At 40.5% G+C, this 18,948-nt stretch overlaps 2 protein-coding genes across 3 annotated transcripts in view; one reads left to right on the top strand and one right to left on the bottom strand.

The window, feature by feature from the left end:
• Positions 1-977: 977 nt before the first annotated feature.
• On the bottom strand, positions 978-10,912 carry il17rel (interleukin 17 receptor E-like). Of its 2 annotated transcripts, none has more exons than XM_072453690.1 (17): positions 10,864-10,912; positions 9,933-10,082; positions 8,772-8,878; positions 8,417-8,531; positions 8,257-8,301; positions 8,014-8,156; positions 7,428-7,499; positions 7,302-7,356; positions 7,064-7,227; positions 5,136-5,180; positions 4,693-4,750; positions 4,236-4,378; positions 3,630-3,695; positions 3,495-3,549; positions 2,730-2,843; positions 1,652-1,711; positions 978-1,435 (listed from the first exon to the last, which is right to left on the bottom strand). In XM_072453690.1, the coding sequence occupies exons 2-17, from the start codon at positions 9,967-9,969 to the stop codon at positions 1,317-1,319; spliced, it is 1,398 nt and encodes a 465-aa protein (XP_072309791.1). In that variant the 5' UTR covers positions 9,970-10,082; positions 10,864-10,912; the 3' UTR covers positions 978-1,316. The 2 variants fall into 2 exon arrangements, with proteins under 2 accessions (XP_072309791.1, XP_072309792.1); XM_072453691.1 differs by having other exon boundaries at positions 8,014-8,153.
• A 2,582-nt stretch (positions 10,913-13,494) lies between these two features.
• The window catches only part of LOC140368131 (protein phosphatase 1H-like), a 28,002-nt gene continuing 22,548 nt past the window's right edge, over positions 13,495-18,948 (top strand). The window contains exon 1 of the mRNA XM_072455029.1: positions 13,495-14,007. Coding sequence (XP_072311130.1) covers positions 13,772-14,007 — 236 coding nt within the window. The 5' untranslated portion in view covers positions 13,495-13,771. The remainder of the gene's footprint in view (positions 14,008-18,948) is intronic.

Raw genomic sequence — 18,948 nt, 5'->3', positions numbered from 1 at the left:
ACTGTGTGTCTCCCAAAATCCTCCCGTCCCACGTCTGTCCCCTGCCTTAAATCACAGATGGTCACATGACCACACACACACAGAAGGAGCAAATGGGACATCAAAGAAACAGTGGTTTCAGGAAGGAGACAGTACATAACATTTGCATTAATTCAATTCACATGTCTTGCCTAGTGTGAAACATAACGTGGGACTTCCAAGCCACTCCAGGGAGTCCGGACATGTAAATTTCCAGGCCAAAAGGGGTTGTCAGGCTGTTAGAACTAAATCTGATTAGAAATAGGATTGAAAGTTAAAAAGTAAAGGGCCAGATTATATTTTTTCCACAACAGTCTCATTTGACTTCTTTTTTTTTTCTGAATGTAATTGAGTTATATACATAAGGGAATCACTTAGATCTATTGTAACTATGTCTACTGCTTTAATTTTTAATCTATCTTTGTTGAAATTTACCAAAGAGAGTATTTTATTCTAGTATAAATCTTAGGTGGATTAGGAAAATGTGAATATTGGTCTAGACACTGTTATTTCCATGGTTCAACCAAACCCATTTAGTTTATAATCCAGTTGGCCATTTCCCCAATGCTTCTTTTTAGTAGAATCATTTTATGTGTAGTTAGTTAATAATCAATACACCCAATTTTAACATCTGCCTTCCTGTCGCACATCTGCTCACAAGCCTCATTTGAGTTAAGAAGTTCAAGATTTTTATTTTGGCTTGTGATTTGTCTTATTTTTGTCTAAACCACACATGGGACACATGGCTATCCAAAAAATATCAGGTTCTCTTTCACTGTTATTTCACATTTTGCCTATGACCTGTGACCAAAGCTGATTCTAAATATTGGTGTAAGGCCTATTTGCATATACTTGCACCATTTATTTACAGGGATTTACATCTATTTAATAGCAAACTATTTAGAGAATATTATGTATTTTCTGCAAGCTCAGAACATGGTTTTAGTTAAACAAGACAATGGAGATGAACATTTTATTGAAAAAAATAACAATAATTTGGTAGCTGCAACCCGAGTTAATACAAAATTGAAATTGCAACACCAAACTACAACAACAAATGGACGATATTGCTACATAAAATGGTAAATAAAACCACAATCAGGGTGAAATAAAAAAGAGAACATATCATATTTGTAACATAGAGGCTGCATTGGACAATGTTTTGACCCAAACGATGGAAAATGCAAAAATGTTACAATGTGTGCAGAGTATAAACAGGCCTGACCTCATATGATTACTGACAGATGCTGTTGCTTTGGCCTGATTATTATCTTTCAGCACGTAGTCCTTTTAACACATCAGTCAGACAGAAGATTGGCCTTCTCATTGTTCCTATTTTGAGGTGAGTTGACAAAGATTCCCTCGAGTGGAGTGGATTTACAGTGCAGTGCAGCAACCACACATTCACGAGCACAATCTGTAAAGACAACATATGATTATATTACATTATATTATAGTTATTACCAAGTTTTAGGTTTGGAACATGTATTTATTCTTTTCTTTTCTGGCGTTAACTAGCTTTTTTCATTTAAACATTAAATTTAGTGAGTCCAATATGGCTGTCAACATGTATGCAAATATAAAGTTTATTTACATTAGATATCATGTTCAACGGTGAGAATAAAATACAAACCTTTTTGCTTTTCATACGAACATAGGCCAATTCCCTGCGTCTGAGTCCTTCTCTGGTGAACTAGAGGAGAATATTGGTTTTAATAGCAAAGAAACTTCAACATAATCTTAAAGTATTCATTGGGTTCATTGAAATCAGCCAGAAAAGTAAAGTTTAGTTCAGTTGTACAATCTTCCAACAGAAAGATAAGCGGGATATAAGCTAGAGTGAACCAGCATTTTGGGTAAAAAAAAATCAAGTTGTGTATAAAATAAAAAAAAGTTTAAAATAGTTTCTGTCTATCTTTCTTCTGTGTTTAAAACTGGCTTTGTTTATAGGGCAGGTAGTTCTTGTTTATAGTTCAGGTAGTTCTTGTTTATAGTCCAGGTAATTCTTGTTTATAGTCCAGGTAGTTCTTGTTTATAGTGCAGGTAGTTCTTGTTTATAGTCCAGGTAGTTCTTGTTTATAGTCCAGGTAGTTCTTGTTTATAGTGCAGGTAGTTCTTGTTTATAGTCCAGGTAGTTCTTGTTTATAGTCCAGGTAGTTCTTGTTTATAGTCCAGGTAGTTCTTGTTTATAGTCCAGGTAGTTCTTGTTTATAGTCCAGGTAGTTCTTGTTTAAAGTCCAGGTAGTTCTTGTTTATAGTCCAGGTAGTTCTTGTTTATAGTCCAGGTAGTTCTTGTTTAGATAGAACATTTAGATGTCAAAACAGCATTTGTGTTCGGATTTAAATTGAAGGATTATTTTTACATTAAATGTAAAAATAATAAAAAAAGGTCATTGATATTTTAAACATGTTTTATTTTGGTTACATTTGGCACAGTTTATACTACCTTATGTTTGACGTGCGTGGGATAATTATTAGTGAACTTTGAGTGCTTGAGAATAATAAAAGAAACAAAGAAACTAACCTGTGGTTCCTCATACCGATTCATAATAATACTGTTTATACAGTATGCCATGTGAAAGTGAATGTGAAAGGGTGTGGTCATACTTCATTATAATAGAAAACATTTAGAGAAGTATTTGTTTGGTGCTCTCATAAAACAAATACTCCAACGACAACAAAGAAGTTTGATAATTATATTTTGAACTCACCAGTTAACCAAATATACAGCATCAAGCTGGTAAGAATGACCAGAGCAAGCAGGACTCCGGCTGGTACAATGATCCATGTTGGATTTACAGACGTAATTAGATCTGTTTGTAAAACTGTGGAGCAAAAGACATCAAAAACACATCATTATTATAGAAATAGTTACCCAATGCAACAAGAGCTGACACAAAACTGATAACTATTTAGCCATTTTGAATGTTGGTGGTGGTTTGTAGGTGGGTTAAAGGTTGGACAGTAGCTGGAGAGCAGAGGTTACTATGGTATGTTGTTGGTGTGTTGCAACACTGGAATTTCCCCCTGCGGGACAAATAAAGGTTTATCTTATCTTATCTGTATCTGTGCAGGCTTTAGCCCTGAGTAAACAGCAAAGTGAGAAATCAATTCACTTTGAAGGGAACAAATGAACCGTTTCATCTTACTCCAAATACAACTTAGTCATGAAAACAAAGCGCCTTCTAAGTATGGTGGGAGAGAAGAACATTTCAAATGCCAGATCTTTATAGGTACTCTGTAAGGACAGTACACTAAATATTGTTCAAGAGTCTTAACTCTTCCCAGGAGTCACCTTTAACAATTATGACTCCAACCATCATTAGGACTAAGTAGACAGTTCCTTGAGGCTCTTTTTGTTCTGTGTTTCAAAACTCTTGCAGGAAAATTGAGAGGATGTAAACATGCACTCCTGCTGCAAGTAATGGAAAAACTGGAAAGATTAGATCAGAGAAAACTTCAAAGACAATACTTACTTGGATCAAAACAGTGAACAAGTGTGGTTGAGTAGCGTACATCCTGCCTTCTAACCTGTTTTAGTAGAAAAATATTCATAGTTGGATGTATTATCAGCCATAGCTCACTCTTCACATAATAACAGCAGACTGTACCTGAAGGCAAAAAGCTCTGTGACATAGCTCTGTTGGTAATGGTACTTTAACTGATGCCAGCTTCTCCTGTAAAACATTAAAGAGGATGAGTTGGCAGACTTTCCACCAGAGAAGTTAAGAGAAGTGCACCTTTCATACACGGTAATGGCACAATGGGTTGCACATATTAAACTATAAATCTGATCTGATTAGTCTTATTTTCAAACCGCAAACAAGGAGGTAACTTCAATGGAAATCACAGCATGTGCCCTCCAGACAACAGATAAACAAGAAGAAGAAATACAAAATATACATTACAACCTTCAGTTTTTCCTGTTCTAACCAGCTTTTGTGCCAGACAGAATGGAGCCTTATTGAATTGTTTTTGCCAAGAACAGAAGCAGGAACATTTGATGCGGTGATCCTTTTGTTTAGTTTCTATGACATGGTTGCTTTGCAAAAAACAAATCCAATATTTCACGCCTTCACAATATTAATAAAGTACAAAGTGGAAGAAAGCCTACATTTACAATTTATTGGATGACGCACGCCTTGACCTTAAATGAATGTGAGCAAACTACTTTGTTACGCATTTAGATTGTCAACATCGAAGTGTGGCACACCCACCACTTTGACGGTGTAGTTTTGTGTGAACTGGCAGGCTCTTGGAGGCACCACAGACTCCACTTCACACGATTCCACTGAGAAGATCCCAGGACCCGGAGAGGACAAAAGAACAGCACCTTCAGGATGTCTGGACATCTCCCACGCTGTAAAGCAATGACACAACAGCAGCGCTACATCAGGACTGTTTAAACAGTCTGTTTTTAGCTCATTCGATATGACTAAGCCCATCTCAGTAGACTCATAAACCTCACATAAATAAATAACTAGTCACTGGGACAGGCTCCAGTCACCCCTAACGAGAACAAGCGGTAGAAAAATATTGTGCTACTGACTTTGAGGGAAAAAACAAACATTAAAAACAACATTCTTGTTTTGCATTCATCATCTACAAAAGCCTCTCTGTCTTTGTGGGGCATCTGGAGTAAACAATGTGCAAATGTAAGGTTTTAGGTGTTACCTGTGAATCGTCGATCATCAAACGGACATCTGATCCAGTCTTCAGAATTCATAGAAAACTTTATAGAAAAGACAAAACAATAAAAGAACAATCATGGCAGACAAAATGTTAAATACAAAATAAGGCTATTACATCTCTAAGAGTAGTACATCTAGTGTTTATACTGTTCCTGAAGATGGACAAACTACACCTATGGTTGTTGGTGTATTATACTCAATGTTGCCAGAAACAGTACTCAGTTTGATGGATTGACTGCTGTGATCTGCTTTTCTGATTTATCCCTTATTTACGCAGTTCATTATTAGATAGACTCATTGTTATATTTTCAGATTGGTAGAATTTGTATTAGCTTACAAGATTTGGATTTAAGAGTTAAACAAAACAATCTGTCAACATTTAAAAGGCTGTTTTCCATTACATCCATTTGTCCTGCAAACACATACCTTCATGCACAGCTGAGGATGTGACTCCACGTCAGTGTACTTGACCTAGAATATAAAAATACAAGACATATTGGAAAGTAACATTTTAAAATAAAATTCCATGACATCAGATATCTAGACAGGCTTTGTGTTGAGGCTTAACAGTGATTGGCGTCACAGGCTATTTTCATACAGGTTATTGTTAAGAATTCCCTTCCAGGTCCAAGGTAAACCCGTGACGCGCCCTTTTAAATTGCAGCCTAGACAGATTGTTTCATTGTAAAACTATTTCAGAATCTACAATTTAAATAGTTAAAAGGCTGTTACACGCTGGCTTATCTGAAATTGTAAAGGGCTCCTGATGTTTTATTGTTTTATTGTTTGTTTATCTTGGAAAAAGGGAACCCATGGCAGTTTATTCTCTATTTTGAGAGAACCGATCCATATTTGTGTATAAGACAGCGATGCTGGGGGAAGTATGGCAGCTTGAGCACTATCCTCTGCTTCCTCCTACTTTTCCTATTACAATTATATAATATTTTAGTGCACCTGTAGTCTGTTTATTACTCTTCACTTGTTTTTCTCCTTCTTCCACTCCTCTCGGGAGTGTTACTGCATCACACATTCCTAATGCTGCTCCAGTGACGACTGCACTTTAGGAGGTGCATCTCATGAGCCTGATCTGTGGACACGGATGCTCCTCATCTGCCTGGATAAACTCTCTAATCTGCCTCAGTCCTAGACCATCTGCAGCCTGGTTTTTTGTCATTTTTCCTCACCCAGAAGAAGAAACTAAGGACAGAGGATGATGGAACATTTATCCATGTTCTTAATCCTTGTGAACATTGTTTAATCTGCTTCTCTATTTCACTGTCAATCATCGAGGCAACTGCTGTTGTGATTTTGGGCGTTACAAAAATAAATACAATTTAATTACACAGCCGTGAATAGGTTGGTCTAACCAGACAAACTCTTTTATGTCTATATTGTCTCTTTTATGAAGAATTACAAAGCTATTGTGCCAAAGATCTCCATAGGTGAAAGCAGGTGGATGTAGAATTACCCTTACCTCTTTTAGATTAGTTTTTATTGTTAATTTACTTGTGTACACAATTATTAGATATGAGCTTCCACTAACACATGTAGATACTAATTCATCAGGCCAAGTCATATTTATGACCACAAGGAACTAAATGTGCAGTGTCATGGAGGAAGTATTTTCTGCCTAACCATTGTAGTTGTATATAGTAGATAGTAGTCACACACCTGTGCCAAACCTATGAGGGGAACAACGTGGCCAGTGTTATTAGTATTACCGTGTAAATATCTCATGTGACAACGTGGGCACATGCAGCTTATTGACAGGTGCGGACTGTATATGTACTATTTTATTTTTCTTTGTAAATTTGGTTAGTTATTCAGGAGCCCGAAAAGTACGAGTACTCCCCTTTAGCTGAGTCATTGTGTTATCTAGATTCCGTTAGCTCAGCAGTATAACTGATACTGAGACAGTCATTTAGTCATGGTTTAGTCATGGTTTAGTCATGGTTTAGTCATGGTTTAGTTGGAGGCTCGTTAGTGATTTGTCATAGTTCAGGACTGAAAGTTTTAGTCCAGGTTTAGTTCTGTTTTTGAATGAGCTAATTCTTCATGTAGGTTCAACTTAAAGGTTCACTGCGTAACTTTTCTGGTAGCAAGTAGACCACCACAGTATGGCATTAAACGTATCAGGGAATTTATTTTTAACTGCGGGTGATTTCTTTGGGCTCACCTCTCCACAGATCTGACTTGGCCTGGTGGAGCTTGTGTCTAGTGACATACATGGAACATTTTAAACAGAGCAATGGCCCCATGGAGAAGAGCAGGTGAGGTAACAGTCATGACAAAGGTTCCACGGTGCACCTTTAACCTCAATAACTGATAAACACCATTTGTACTTGGACTCGCACCTTTTGTCTGGTGACATTATGGGATGTGTGCGGTAGATCAATGCAGTCGCCATATTTCTGTTTTTGGCAAAGTGTGATCCGTGCAGTTACTGGGCAGGAGGGTTGCCATGACAGTGTCGCTTCAATGGGGTCAAAGGTAATCCCGGTCCACAATTCCTCCACATCTGAGAAGGGAAATGATATGAAATGAAGCCTTTGGTATCGCTGCATTAAACGAGTAGAGACGAGGGAGACTTACGCTGTCGGAAAGGGCACACCCGGACTCTGTGTGCGTCAAGAACAGCAGACCAGCCCTGCAGAGGTACAACTGTAAATGAATATTGTTGATGAAGCGAGAGAATATATAGAGACAATAACTGTTTACCTCGATGCAAAGACAAGGCACGAGTCTGGAATAGGAAAGAGTGGTGCTCTTGATTGTATCCTCCTTTTTTATCTAAAAGACAAAAAATAAAAAGGATTAGAAAATGTAAATGAAAAGTTTGAAAAATCTGTACAGCCGAGAAGTTCTCAACTAAACCTAAGATAAGATAAGATAAGCCTTTATTTGTCCACACAATGGGGAAATTTCAGTGTTGCAACGCAAGTAGATAACCAAACCTCATAATAGCATACACACAGTTGCAAGAAAAAGTATGTGAACTCTTTGAGACTACTTGGATATTTGCATAAATTGGTCATGAAAAGTCACAACAACAATAGAAAAACAGAGTTTGCTTAGACTAATACCGCACAAACATTATGTATATGTATATATTACATATTTCGAACTGAAGAACTTGTTTCCACAGCATTTTTGGAGAAGTTGAGCTGTTAAACTGAGTAGTGCCATGTCATCACTGCGGTCATGACTCTGGTTTAGTGTAGTTTTCAGTGTAGTTGAGTCTCGTAACAGGGTGGATAATGAGGTCCTAACTGTGAAGTCCGTGACACTGGCCTGATTTACTCACCACTGTCAGAGGTCCAGTGCTCGCACAGGTGTACCCCTTGGCATGGCACAGGCGGAGGTTGTAATTGTGGCCTTCGCGCATCTCAGTCACATTGATGGTGACGGACTTCTCCATCGGATTTACCCTGTACAAGAGTTTCCCTGCTGAGATCCACACACCCGGAGATGTGCGGCGGACAACGTTAATGTTAGACGGATACTATAGGGGCCCGGCTCTGTAAATCAAATAAAAAACTACACCTACTGATGCAGTCGGCCACATTGTTTTGAAGATCTTTATTGGCGCATCCTGTAATAGAAAGTATTAAATATTTCTAAAGGAGGAATGGCTTAATGCATCAGGCTTATACAGATAATTCCAGTTTACAAAATACTGACTTGCAAGACAAATAAGCCGTTGTTACCTGGAGCTGTATACACCTGTGTCCAGTCGGTGCCGCAGTAATGAGGATAAGTTTCCACTGTTATTTGAACTTGTTGACTCAGTGACAGCTTAATACAGTCATCTTCTAAGTCCACCTACGCACAATGTAAGTATATATCAGTTTAATATTTGACGATGCAAACAAAATATGTGCGTTTGCAACATAATCATTTGGCCAAGATGAGTTCAAGATGAGATGAAACTAGAGCTACAGTGTGTATGGTAAGGTAAAAGGTTGCACCCGAAAGAGGATCTGGTATGAACTTTAAATACGGAATGAAATTTAAATAAATAAAACGCGTAAAACCAGATATATCACCGGTAGTATGACTTACCAGTGATCCTGAGAGTCTTTTTCTTGAGTCCTTGCTGAAGCTAATGATTCTGCAGTTTGGAAATAGTCCTGGGCTTGAGGTGCAGATAGACACACCATGAAGAGAGTCTGTGAAAGAAAATAATCGTGGTGAGCAAATGTATATTTTAACTCGAAGTGACAAAAAAAGTGACCGAATGAACGTTTCACACAGAGAAATGGCTCTGGATTCTCTATTTAAAGAGTAATTGAGTGATAGTTTGAACAAAAGGCAGATGGCTATTTGTATTCAAATATGAATTATATTTCCGTCAGCCAACTAATTACTGGTTTAACATTTAGAGACAGGAACAGGAACCAACTGGAAACATCAACTTCCTTATTGACCTGTGAACAGATGCCATGTGGATATTATATTTATTTTGGCCAAAGCAATTAGTGATTTCATGTAAGGATTTTGACAATGCCAGTAAGGTAAAGGTTATACCTGTAAATAAGAGTGTTCTATTTTGTTTTTATCCGGTGTACTTACCTGCTAATAGTATTACCTAGTCTTGTGCTAGCTATTTTCACTTTATTTTATTTTTATTTTATTCTATTATCATTATTTTATTATTATCTTATTTTTATCTTTTTATTTATCTATTTTATTTTATTTCCCCCCTCCATTCCCTATTAAGATAGGAGAGGAGTTTTGTTAATAAGAGTTTTTTGTTTTTGTTCATAAGAGTTCTATTAAGAGTGTGTTTTTGAAACTTCCTATAATCTGTCCTTTCCTCCTGTTCTACTGCGTTGTAACAACAAAATTTCCCCTTGCGTGGATATTAAAGGATTATCTTGTCTTATCTTATCTGTTAGAAAACATCTACCTTTAAATGTACGTGTCAATTCACGTGATACTATTTCATTTATTTGACAGGGACAGTCAAATTAAATATGGCCATCAAATAGGTGACAGATGTCACCGTACATAGCTTCTGTGCAATCTTCAGGTCTGGATGTTCCCAGGGCGGCACAAGGTTTCTAGCTACAGTCTAATACAGCCCCCGTCTCTGGTTAGGTTTTTAAAAGGTTTCAGTACAAACAGAAACACATTTTGCAATGTAACACACAGTATTTTAACAATAAAATACATCCTCAGCCACACAAGTATTGCTCTAATCATCAGAGGACATGTTCCCACCTCTTATTTGCAACCTGGTTTGAATTCTCAAATGCATTGAGCACTTATGTCTCTCCTCACACCTCAGGACTGTGGACACACTGATGTTCTGAAACACTGAGACTGTGTTGAAATCATCTGGAGGGCTCTGACACAAGGGAGGGAACAGAGCTATACAAGGAACAAGAGAAGAAATACAAACATAGAGGAAAATGTCAATGATACAAAACATTTATCTAAATACATTTTGGACCAATTTTGGAATAAGTGGACCAGATTTTCCTGCACCATAACATCTTGTGCTCGCTGTATACTGGGTATAAAGTATCTAAGTTAAGGTTTTAGTGTACTCATTAATCTTCTGCATTCGGTGCTCCTGGGGCAAATTGTCAGTAGTAGTGGGCAACAAACAGTACAGTGCACATCTCTAGATCTTGAGCTAGGCTTGGTCAGGAGGACTTTCGCTTTAGAATTACACATATTATACAAAAAGGCCCCATTAAACTGCGAGCCAATTCTATGTAGTCCATACATCAAAAGTCTTTGTTGTGGCAATAATGCTAATCTCTTCTGATATTATATTTTGGAGGGTTCATATCTCACTTGTGAATGCACTTTGTCAAACAGAAGCCTATGTCAGACAGAGTTCTTCAACTTAATTCTTTTGAGACAGAACTTAACTTAACACATGTCATCAGATAACACTGGGATCATAGCCAGAATCTTCCCTCAATTTGTCACACTTAAGACGTGACAGCATGTTCTGAATCTCAGGGTTTGTGCTTGTCATATCCTGCTAGAATTGCATACACACATTTATCATGTTGTAGGTGTGGTTCTGATTTGGAAACGTTTTACACAAAGTGCATTATTGGCCACAGATAAGACATTTAAAAGTGTGCTAAGTTAGAACAATGTCACTTATGATACCAAAGAAAATGCATATACTCACAGTTGGATTTCAGCTTACAGCCAAGACCCTACAGAGAGACAAAGAGTTATAGAGGTTTACCTGGGGACACAGGTTATGTACAGCCCCCCCCCATGTTTTGTTGCCACAACAGAAGAAATACTGAATTGAATTCCATTTATTTTTGCTACACCCAAAATCACAACAGCATTTGCCTCAAAGGGCAACAGTCAAAAACGTGTCCTTAGATTCTCCTTCTACTACAAAAAAACCTACAAAAGTCCTCTGGGAGTTCCACAGTGAAGGAGATATCCCATGGACAACGCTCAATATAACTTATAAGGCTTAAGTGAGGGGATTCCCCTAAAAAGAGATTTTACATCCTCATTCAGATACAGCATACTTTGTAGTACAAATATAAACATACTTGTGCATGATATATTTATAGTAACTACTAACTGATATATATAGTAACTATTTTTTTTAATACTCAAATTCAAAAACAAATATTCATAGTCATAATCAAAATGTGTTATATTGTGCAAGATAGCAATTGTATCTCATGCATGTTAGTTTTAGCACCATTGAGTAAGAATGGCAGTGACAGCATGGATGAGTGACTGAAGTGTGTTTCTCTATGATTAATAGTCTATTGCTTGAGGGTCTTTACTGAAAACTGAACAGCTATTACGATATTGTTGGAATTCCAGTAAATTCATCTGATATAGTTTCTATGTAATTTGATGAGCAATACACTTATGAAACATTTGTGCATAACATATTGAATAAGTTTAGCTGTAGTTTCAAAACTTTATAAATAACAGTTGCTGAAAAAAACTTTCTGAGGCCAACTTTATTGATCCATGTAAAAAATGCATCTGACACAACAATACTAAAAAAATATAGAATTAAATCAATAGTAACAAAGTGTGTTGAAGACATTTTCAGTGTTTTTTTTGTTTTGTGTGTGTGTGTGCGCGCGGATAAACAATTTGAGTATTTGATATAAGTGTGAGCAAAGATGTAGCAGTCAATAGTTTTACCTGAGAACATTTGATGCCGCACGCCTCTATCTTCTGTAATCTGTTTTGATCTTCTGCAGCTCCTGTCCAACTTACACAGAAAACTATCATCAAGGAAGCTAGAGATAAGCTTTTCAGGCAAAAAAAAAAGTTGAGAACTTCCTCCATGGTGTTCACAGGCGCCTCTATCCTCTTCAGTCTTGCAAGAAATAAGAGGATAGAAGAGTGATTGTTTTCCTTGGTGACGAGTGAACTGTGCTGTGCCAAAGACAGACTAATGAAAAGCTCTAAAAGGGAGGACATAAATCAGAAAAGGGGGCGGGGCTATTATGATGCTTGTAACACTATTTCCAAGGGAAAAAAAAACAAATACATTCTTGCTTCCAATTCCTGGCATTAGTATTTGTGATACCTTAAAATGTACAAATTCAGGAGATGCCCATAAAAGGACACTGGGAATTTTGTACGGATGCTGTGCAAGTAGTGACCAATTCTGAGAAGCCATGTTTCAAACTGAAACGTGTATTGCAACCTCGGTTCTGGTCTCCCAGTAAATGGACTTAACTAAGCTTTTTGTAATGTATATTTAACAGTTAACCTCTATAGTTTAGGGTTAATGCTACAACCGGCACTAATCCTCGAGAAACAAGCCCTAAAGAGTTAATTTTCTATCACATAAATCAGGCTTCCTGTTTGCCTGGGTTTTGTCAACCATAAGGCAGAATTGTAATAATAATTGTAATAAAAAATTGTAATAATAATAATAATAATAATAATAATAATAATAATAATAATAATAATAATAGGGGTTAACCATGGATCAGCCAAACAAATAAACCCAATGTTTTATTCTGTGTTGTTGTGAAGCACGTTGTGACTTATGTCTGTGAAAGGTACTATACAAATAAAATGTACTTACTTACAATAAGTGACGCCTTAAGTCACTTATTGTACTCACTCAAGTGTGGTCCACTACAAGGAAATAGGAAATAGGAAGAACGTTCGTTATCTTATCTTACAAGCAGTATGAGGTCAAACAAAAGTCAGTGATGACAGAATTTTGGAACTGCAAGTAAAATGAATACAGTAGCTCACATATCCATGTAGTTCATCCAGAGCAGTAATTGAAAAAAAAAAAGACGAGTAAAGTCTAATTCAAATAGTGACATCCTGGGTCATCATGGGATATGGCGCCATTTACTGGGACTACCTAGTACTACAGGTGGATGATGCATTTTAGACTAAATAACCCCGCAGCAGTACTAGCATGCAAAAAAATATATATATATACAAAATAATAATGTTTTTTTTGGCTATAATTTATTGATAATTTGTCAAACATAGTATAGCAATTTGTTAATACAAGGTACGTTTTGTGTCACTTTGAATTTACCTGACGATTATTGCCTAAATGCTGACTGTGTGAGCGAAATGATATATTATTACATATTATTAACCTATTTATCTGGATGATAAATAAGGCAAGATTATCGACAGTTCTATATCAATGATGGGCATTAAATTAGGCAAAACAGAGCACTCTCTTCTGTGCGCTCAGGTTGACACGAGTGGATGATGTACAAAGAAAAGCATTTTTGCAGCGCTCATCCGCCCGTGCGTCACGTGACCCGTTAATCGCGTGTATTTCCGCGTTGACAAAGCCAGGCTGTTATCAATGACCGTCAATGGAGATGTGCTAAAGCATCCTCGCTGTGCGCACCAGCCCAGCCTCGCACGTCCACCCCGGGACGCAGCGTGTTCGCGCCGCTGAATGAATGAAGCGCTAGCCCTTCATCCAGCGTCCTCCTCCGCCGCCTTTGTCGTGCCCGTCTTCGTCCTGCGTGGCCGAGCTGGGGGGCAATCCGGGGAAGGGCAGCCGCGGCGCCACTGATCGGCCCACGGAGCCTCCGCCACGCCGCTCCAACAACATGCTCACGCGGGTCAAGTCTGCTGTGGCCGGCTTCATGGGCGGAATTATTTCAAGCGGAGGGTCCGGAGGAGGAGGCAACGGCGGCTCCGAGCTGCCCCTCAAATTCCCCTATATGAGACCTGAATTTTTGGGGCTGTCCCCGGATGAGATTGAGTGTTCTGCGGATCATGTCGCTCGGCCCATTCTGATTTTGAAGGAGACTCGGAGATTACCCTGGGCCACGGGATATGCGGAGTAAGTATCCACCGTGAGTCAGGTGTAATGACAGTGTAATGCTTGGCTCGGCTCCTGACATCTTTATGAGGTCATGTCAAGAGTTGAGGCCACTTGCTGGGAGCACCTGTTGTGGCCATGCAACTCCAGTGCATCTTCAATACACCTCCAGTACACCTCCAGTACACCTCCAATACACCTCCAATACACCTCCAGTACACCTCCAGTACACCTCCAATACACCTCCAGTACACCTCCAGTACACCTCCAGTACACCTCCAGTACACCTCCAATACACCTCCAGTACACCTCCAGTACACCTCCAATACACCTCCAATACACCTCCAGAACACCTCCAGTACACCTCCAATACACCTCCAGTACACCTCCAATACACCTCCAATACACCTCCAGTACACCTCCAATACACCTCCAGTACACCTCCAATACACCTCCAGTACACCTCCAGAACACCTCCAGTACACCTCCAATACACCTCCAGTACACCTCCAATACACCTCCAGTACACCTCCAGTACACCTCCAATACACCTCCAGTACACCTCCAGTGCACCTCCAATACACCTCCAGTACACCTGTAATACACCTCCAATACACCTCCAGTACACCTGTAATACACCTCCAATACACCTCCAGTACACCTCCAATACACCTCCAGAACACCTCCAGTGCACCTCCAATACACCTCCAGTACACCTGTAATACACCTCCAATACACCTCCAATACACCTCCAGTACACCTCCAATACACCTCCAATACACCTCCAGTACACCTCCAATACACCTCCAATACATCTCCAGTACATTTCCAATACACCTCCGGAACACCTCCAGTGCACCTCCAATACACCTCCAGTACACCTCCAATACACCTCCAGAACACCTCCAATACACCTCCAGTACACCTGTAATACACCTCCAATACATCTCCAGTACATTTCCAATACACCTCCTGTACACCTCCAATACATACCTCCTGTACACCTCCAATACACCTCCAGTACACCTCCAATACGCCTCCAATACACCTCCGGAACACCTCCAGTGCACCTCCAATACACCTCCAGTACACCTGTAATACACCTCCAATACACCTCCAGTACACCTCCAATACACCTCCAGAACACCTTCATTGCACCCCCAATACACCTCCAGTACACCTGTAATACACCTCCAATACACCTCCAATACATCTCCAATACACCTCCAGTAAACCTCCAATACACCTCCAGAACACCTTCATTGCACCCCCAATACACCTCCAGTACACCTGTAATACACCTCCAATACATCTCCAGTACATTTCCAATACACCTCCTGTACACCTCCAATACATACCTCCTGTACACCTCCAATACACCTGCAATACACTTGTAATACACCTCCAATACACCTCCAGTACACCTCCAATACACCTGCAATACACCTGTAATACATACCTCCTGTACATCTCCAATACATACCTCCTGTACACCTCCAATACACCACGTACACCTCCAATACACCTGTAATATACCTGTAATACACCTCCAATACACCTCCAGTACACCTCCAATACACCTGCAATACACCCCCAATACACCTGCAATACACCCCCAATACACCTGCAATACACCCCCAATACACCTGCTATACACCTCCAATACACCTGCAATACACCCCCAATACACCTGCAATACACCCCCAATACACCTGCAATACACCCCCAATACACCTGCTATACACCTCCAATACACCGCCAGTACATCTCCAATACATAACTCCTGTACACTTCCAATACACTTGTAATACACTTCCAATACACCTCCTATACACCTCCAGAACACCTCCAGTACACCTCCAATACACCTCCAGTACACCTCCAGTACACCTCCAGTACACCTCCAATACACCTCCAATACACCTCCAGAACACCTCCAGTACACCTCCAATACACCTCCGGAACACCTCCAGTGCACCTCCAATACACCTCCAGTACACCTGTAATACACCTCCAATACACCTCCAATACATCTCCAATACACCTCCAGTACACCTCCAATACACCTCCAGAACACCTTCAGTGCACCTCCAATACACCTCCAGTACACCTGTAATACACCTCCAATACATCTCCAGTACATTTCCAATACACCTCCTGTACACCTCCAATACATACCTCCTGTACACCTCCAATACATACCTCCTGTACACCTCCAATACACCTGCAATACACTTGTAATACACCTCCAATACACCTCCAGTACACCTCCAATACACCTGCAATACACCTGTAATACATACCTCCTGTACATCTCCAATACATACCTCCTGTACACCTCCAATACACCACGTACACCTCCAATACACCTGCAATACACCTGTAATATACCTGTAATACACCTCCAATACACCTCCAATACACCTGCAATACACCCCCAATACATCTGCAATACACCCCCAATACACCTGCAATACACCCCCAATACACCTGCAATACACCCCCAATACACCTGCAATACACCCCCAATACACCTGCTATACACCTCCAATACACGTGCAATACACCCCCAATACACCTGCAATACACCCCCAATACACCTGCAATACACCCCCAATACACCTGCTATACACCTCCAATACACCGCCAGTACATCTCCAATACATAACTCCTGTACACCTCCAATACACTAGTAATACACTTCCAATACACCTCCTATACACCTCCAGAACACCTCCAGTGCACCTCCAATACACCTCCAGTACACCTCCAGTACACCTCCAGTACACCTCCAATACACCTCCAATACACCTCCAGAACACCTCCAGTACACCTCCAATACACCTCCAATACACCTCCAGTACACCTGTAATACACCTCCAATACACCTCCAATACATCTCCAATACACCTCCAGTACACCTCCAATACACCTCCAGAACACCTTCAGTGCACCTCCAATACACCTCCAGTACACCTGTAATACACCTCCAATACATCTCCAGTACATTTCCAATACACCTCCTGTACACCTCCAATACATACCTCCTGTACACCTCCAATACACCTGCAATACACTTGTAATACACCTCCAATACACCTCCAGTACACCTCCAATACACCTGCAATACACCTGTAATACATACCTCCTGTACATCTCCAATACATACCTCCTGTACACCTCCAATACATACCTCCTGTACACCTCCAATACACCTGCAATACACCTGTAATACACCTCCAATACACCTCCAGTACACCTCCAATACACCTGCAATACACCCCCAATACACCTGCAATACACCCCCAATACACCTGCAATACACCCCCAATACACCTGCTATACACCTCCAATACACCGCCAGTACATCTCCAATACATAACTCCTGTACACCTCCAATACACTTGTAATACACTTCCAATACACCTCCTATACACCTGCAATACACCTCCAGTACACCTCCTATACACCTGCAATACACCTGCAATATACCTCTAGTACACCTCTAGTACACCGCCAGTACACCACTAGTACACCCCTAGTACACCTCCAATTCACCTCCAGTACACCTCCAGTAGTAAGTAAGTAAGTAAGTAAATTTTATTTGTATAGCATCTTTCACAGACAGAAGTCACAAAGTGCACAAAGTCACAAAACACAGTACACAGTACACGTCCAATACACCTCTAGTACACCTCTAGTACACCTCTGGTACACCTCTGGTATACCTTTGGTACACCTCTAGTACACCTCTGGTACATCTCTAGTACACCTCTGGTACACCTCTAGTACACCTCTGGTACACCTCTGGTACACCTCTGGTACACCTCTAGTACACCTCTTGTACACCTCTGGTACACCTCTGGTACACCTCTAGTACACCTCTGGTATACCTTTGGTACACCTCTAGTACACCTCTGGTACATCTCTGGTACACCTCTGGTACACCTCTAGTACACCTCTAGTACAACTCTGGTACACCTCTGGTACACCTCTAGTACACCTCTGGTATACCTTTGGTACACCTCTAGTACACCTCTGGTACATCTCTGGTACACCTCTGGTACACCTCTAGTACACCTCTGGTACACCTCTAGTACACCTATAGTACACCTCTAGTACACCTCTGGCACACCTCTGGTACTCCTAGTACGCACCTCTGGTACACCACTGGTACACCTCTGGTATACCTCTAGTACACCTCTGGTACACCTCTGGTACACCTCTGGTACACCTCTAGTACACCTCTGGTACACCTAGTACGCACCTCTGGTACACCACTGGTACACCTAGTACGCACCTCTGGTACACCCTGGTACACCTCTGGTACACCTCTGGTACACCTCTAGTACACCTCTGGTACACCTCTGGTACACCTCTAGTACACCTCTGGTATACCTTTGGTACACCTCTGGTACATCTCTGGTACACCTCTGGTACACCTCTGGTATACCTTTGGTACACCTCTGGTACACCTCTGGTACACCTCTAGTACACCTCTGGTATACCTTTGGTACACCTCTGGTACATCTCTGGTACACCTCTGGTACACCTCTGGTACACCTCTAGTACACCTCTGGTACACCTCTGGTACACCTCTGGTACACCTCTAGTACATCTCTGGTACACCTCTGGTACACCTCTAGTACACCTCTGGTACACCTCTAGTACACCTCTGGTACACCTCTAGTACACCTCTGGTACACCTCTGGTACACCTCTGGTACACCTCTAGTACACCTCTAGTACACCTCTGGTACACCTCTGGTACACCTCTAGTACACCTCTGGTACACCTCTGGTACACCTCTGGTACACCTCTAGTACACCTCTGGTACACCTCTGGTACACCTCTGGTACACCTCTAGTACATCTCTGGTACACCTCTAGTACACCTCTGGTACACCTCTGGTACACCCCTCTAGTACACCTCTGGTACACCTCTGGTACACCTCTAGTACACC

Source organism: Eucyclogobius newberryi, unplaced genomic scaffold (assembly GCF_026437365.1).
Source record: "Eucyclogobius newberryi isolate DKJ021-1_F unplaced genomic scaffold, fEucNew1.0.hap1 SCAF_2, whole genome shotgun sequence".
Classification (NCBI taxonomy): domain Eukaryota; kingdom Metazoa; phylum Chordata; class Actinopteri; order Gobiiformes; family Gobiidae; genus Eucyclogobius; species Eucyclogobius newberryi.
Note: the sequence above shows the minus strand (reverse complement) of the source record. Positions and strands in the feature narration are given on the sequence as shown.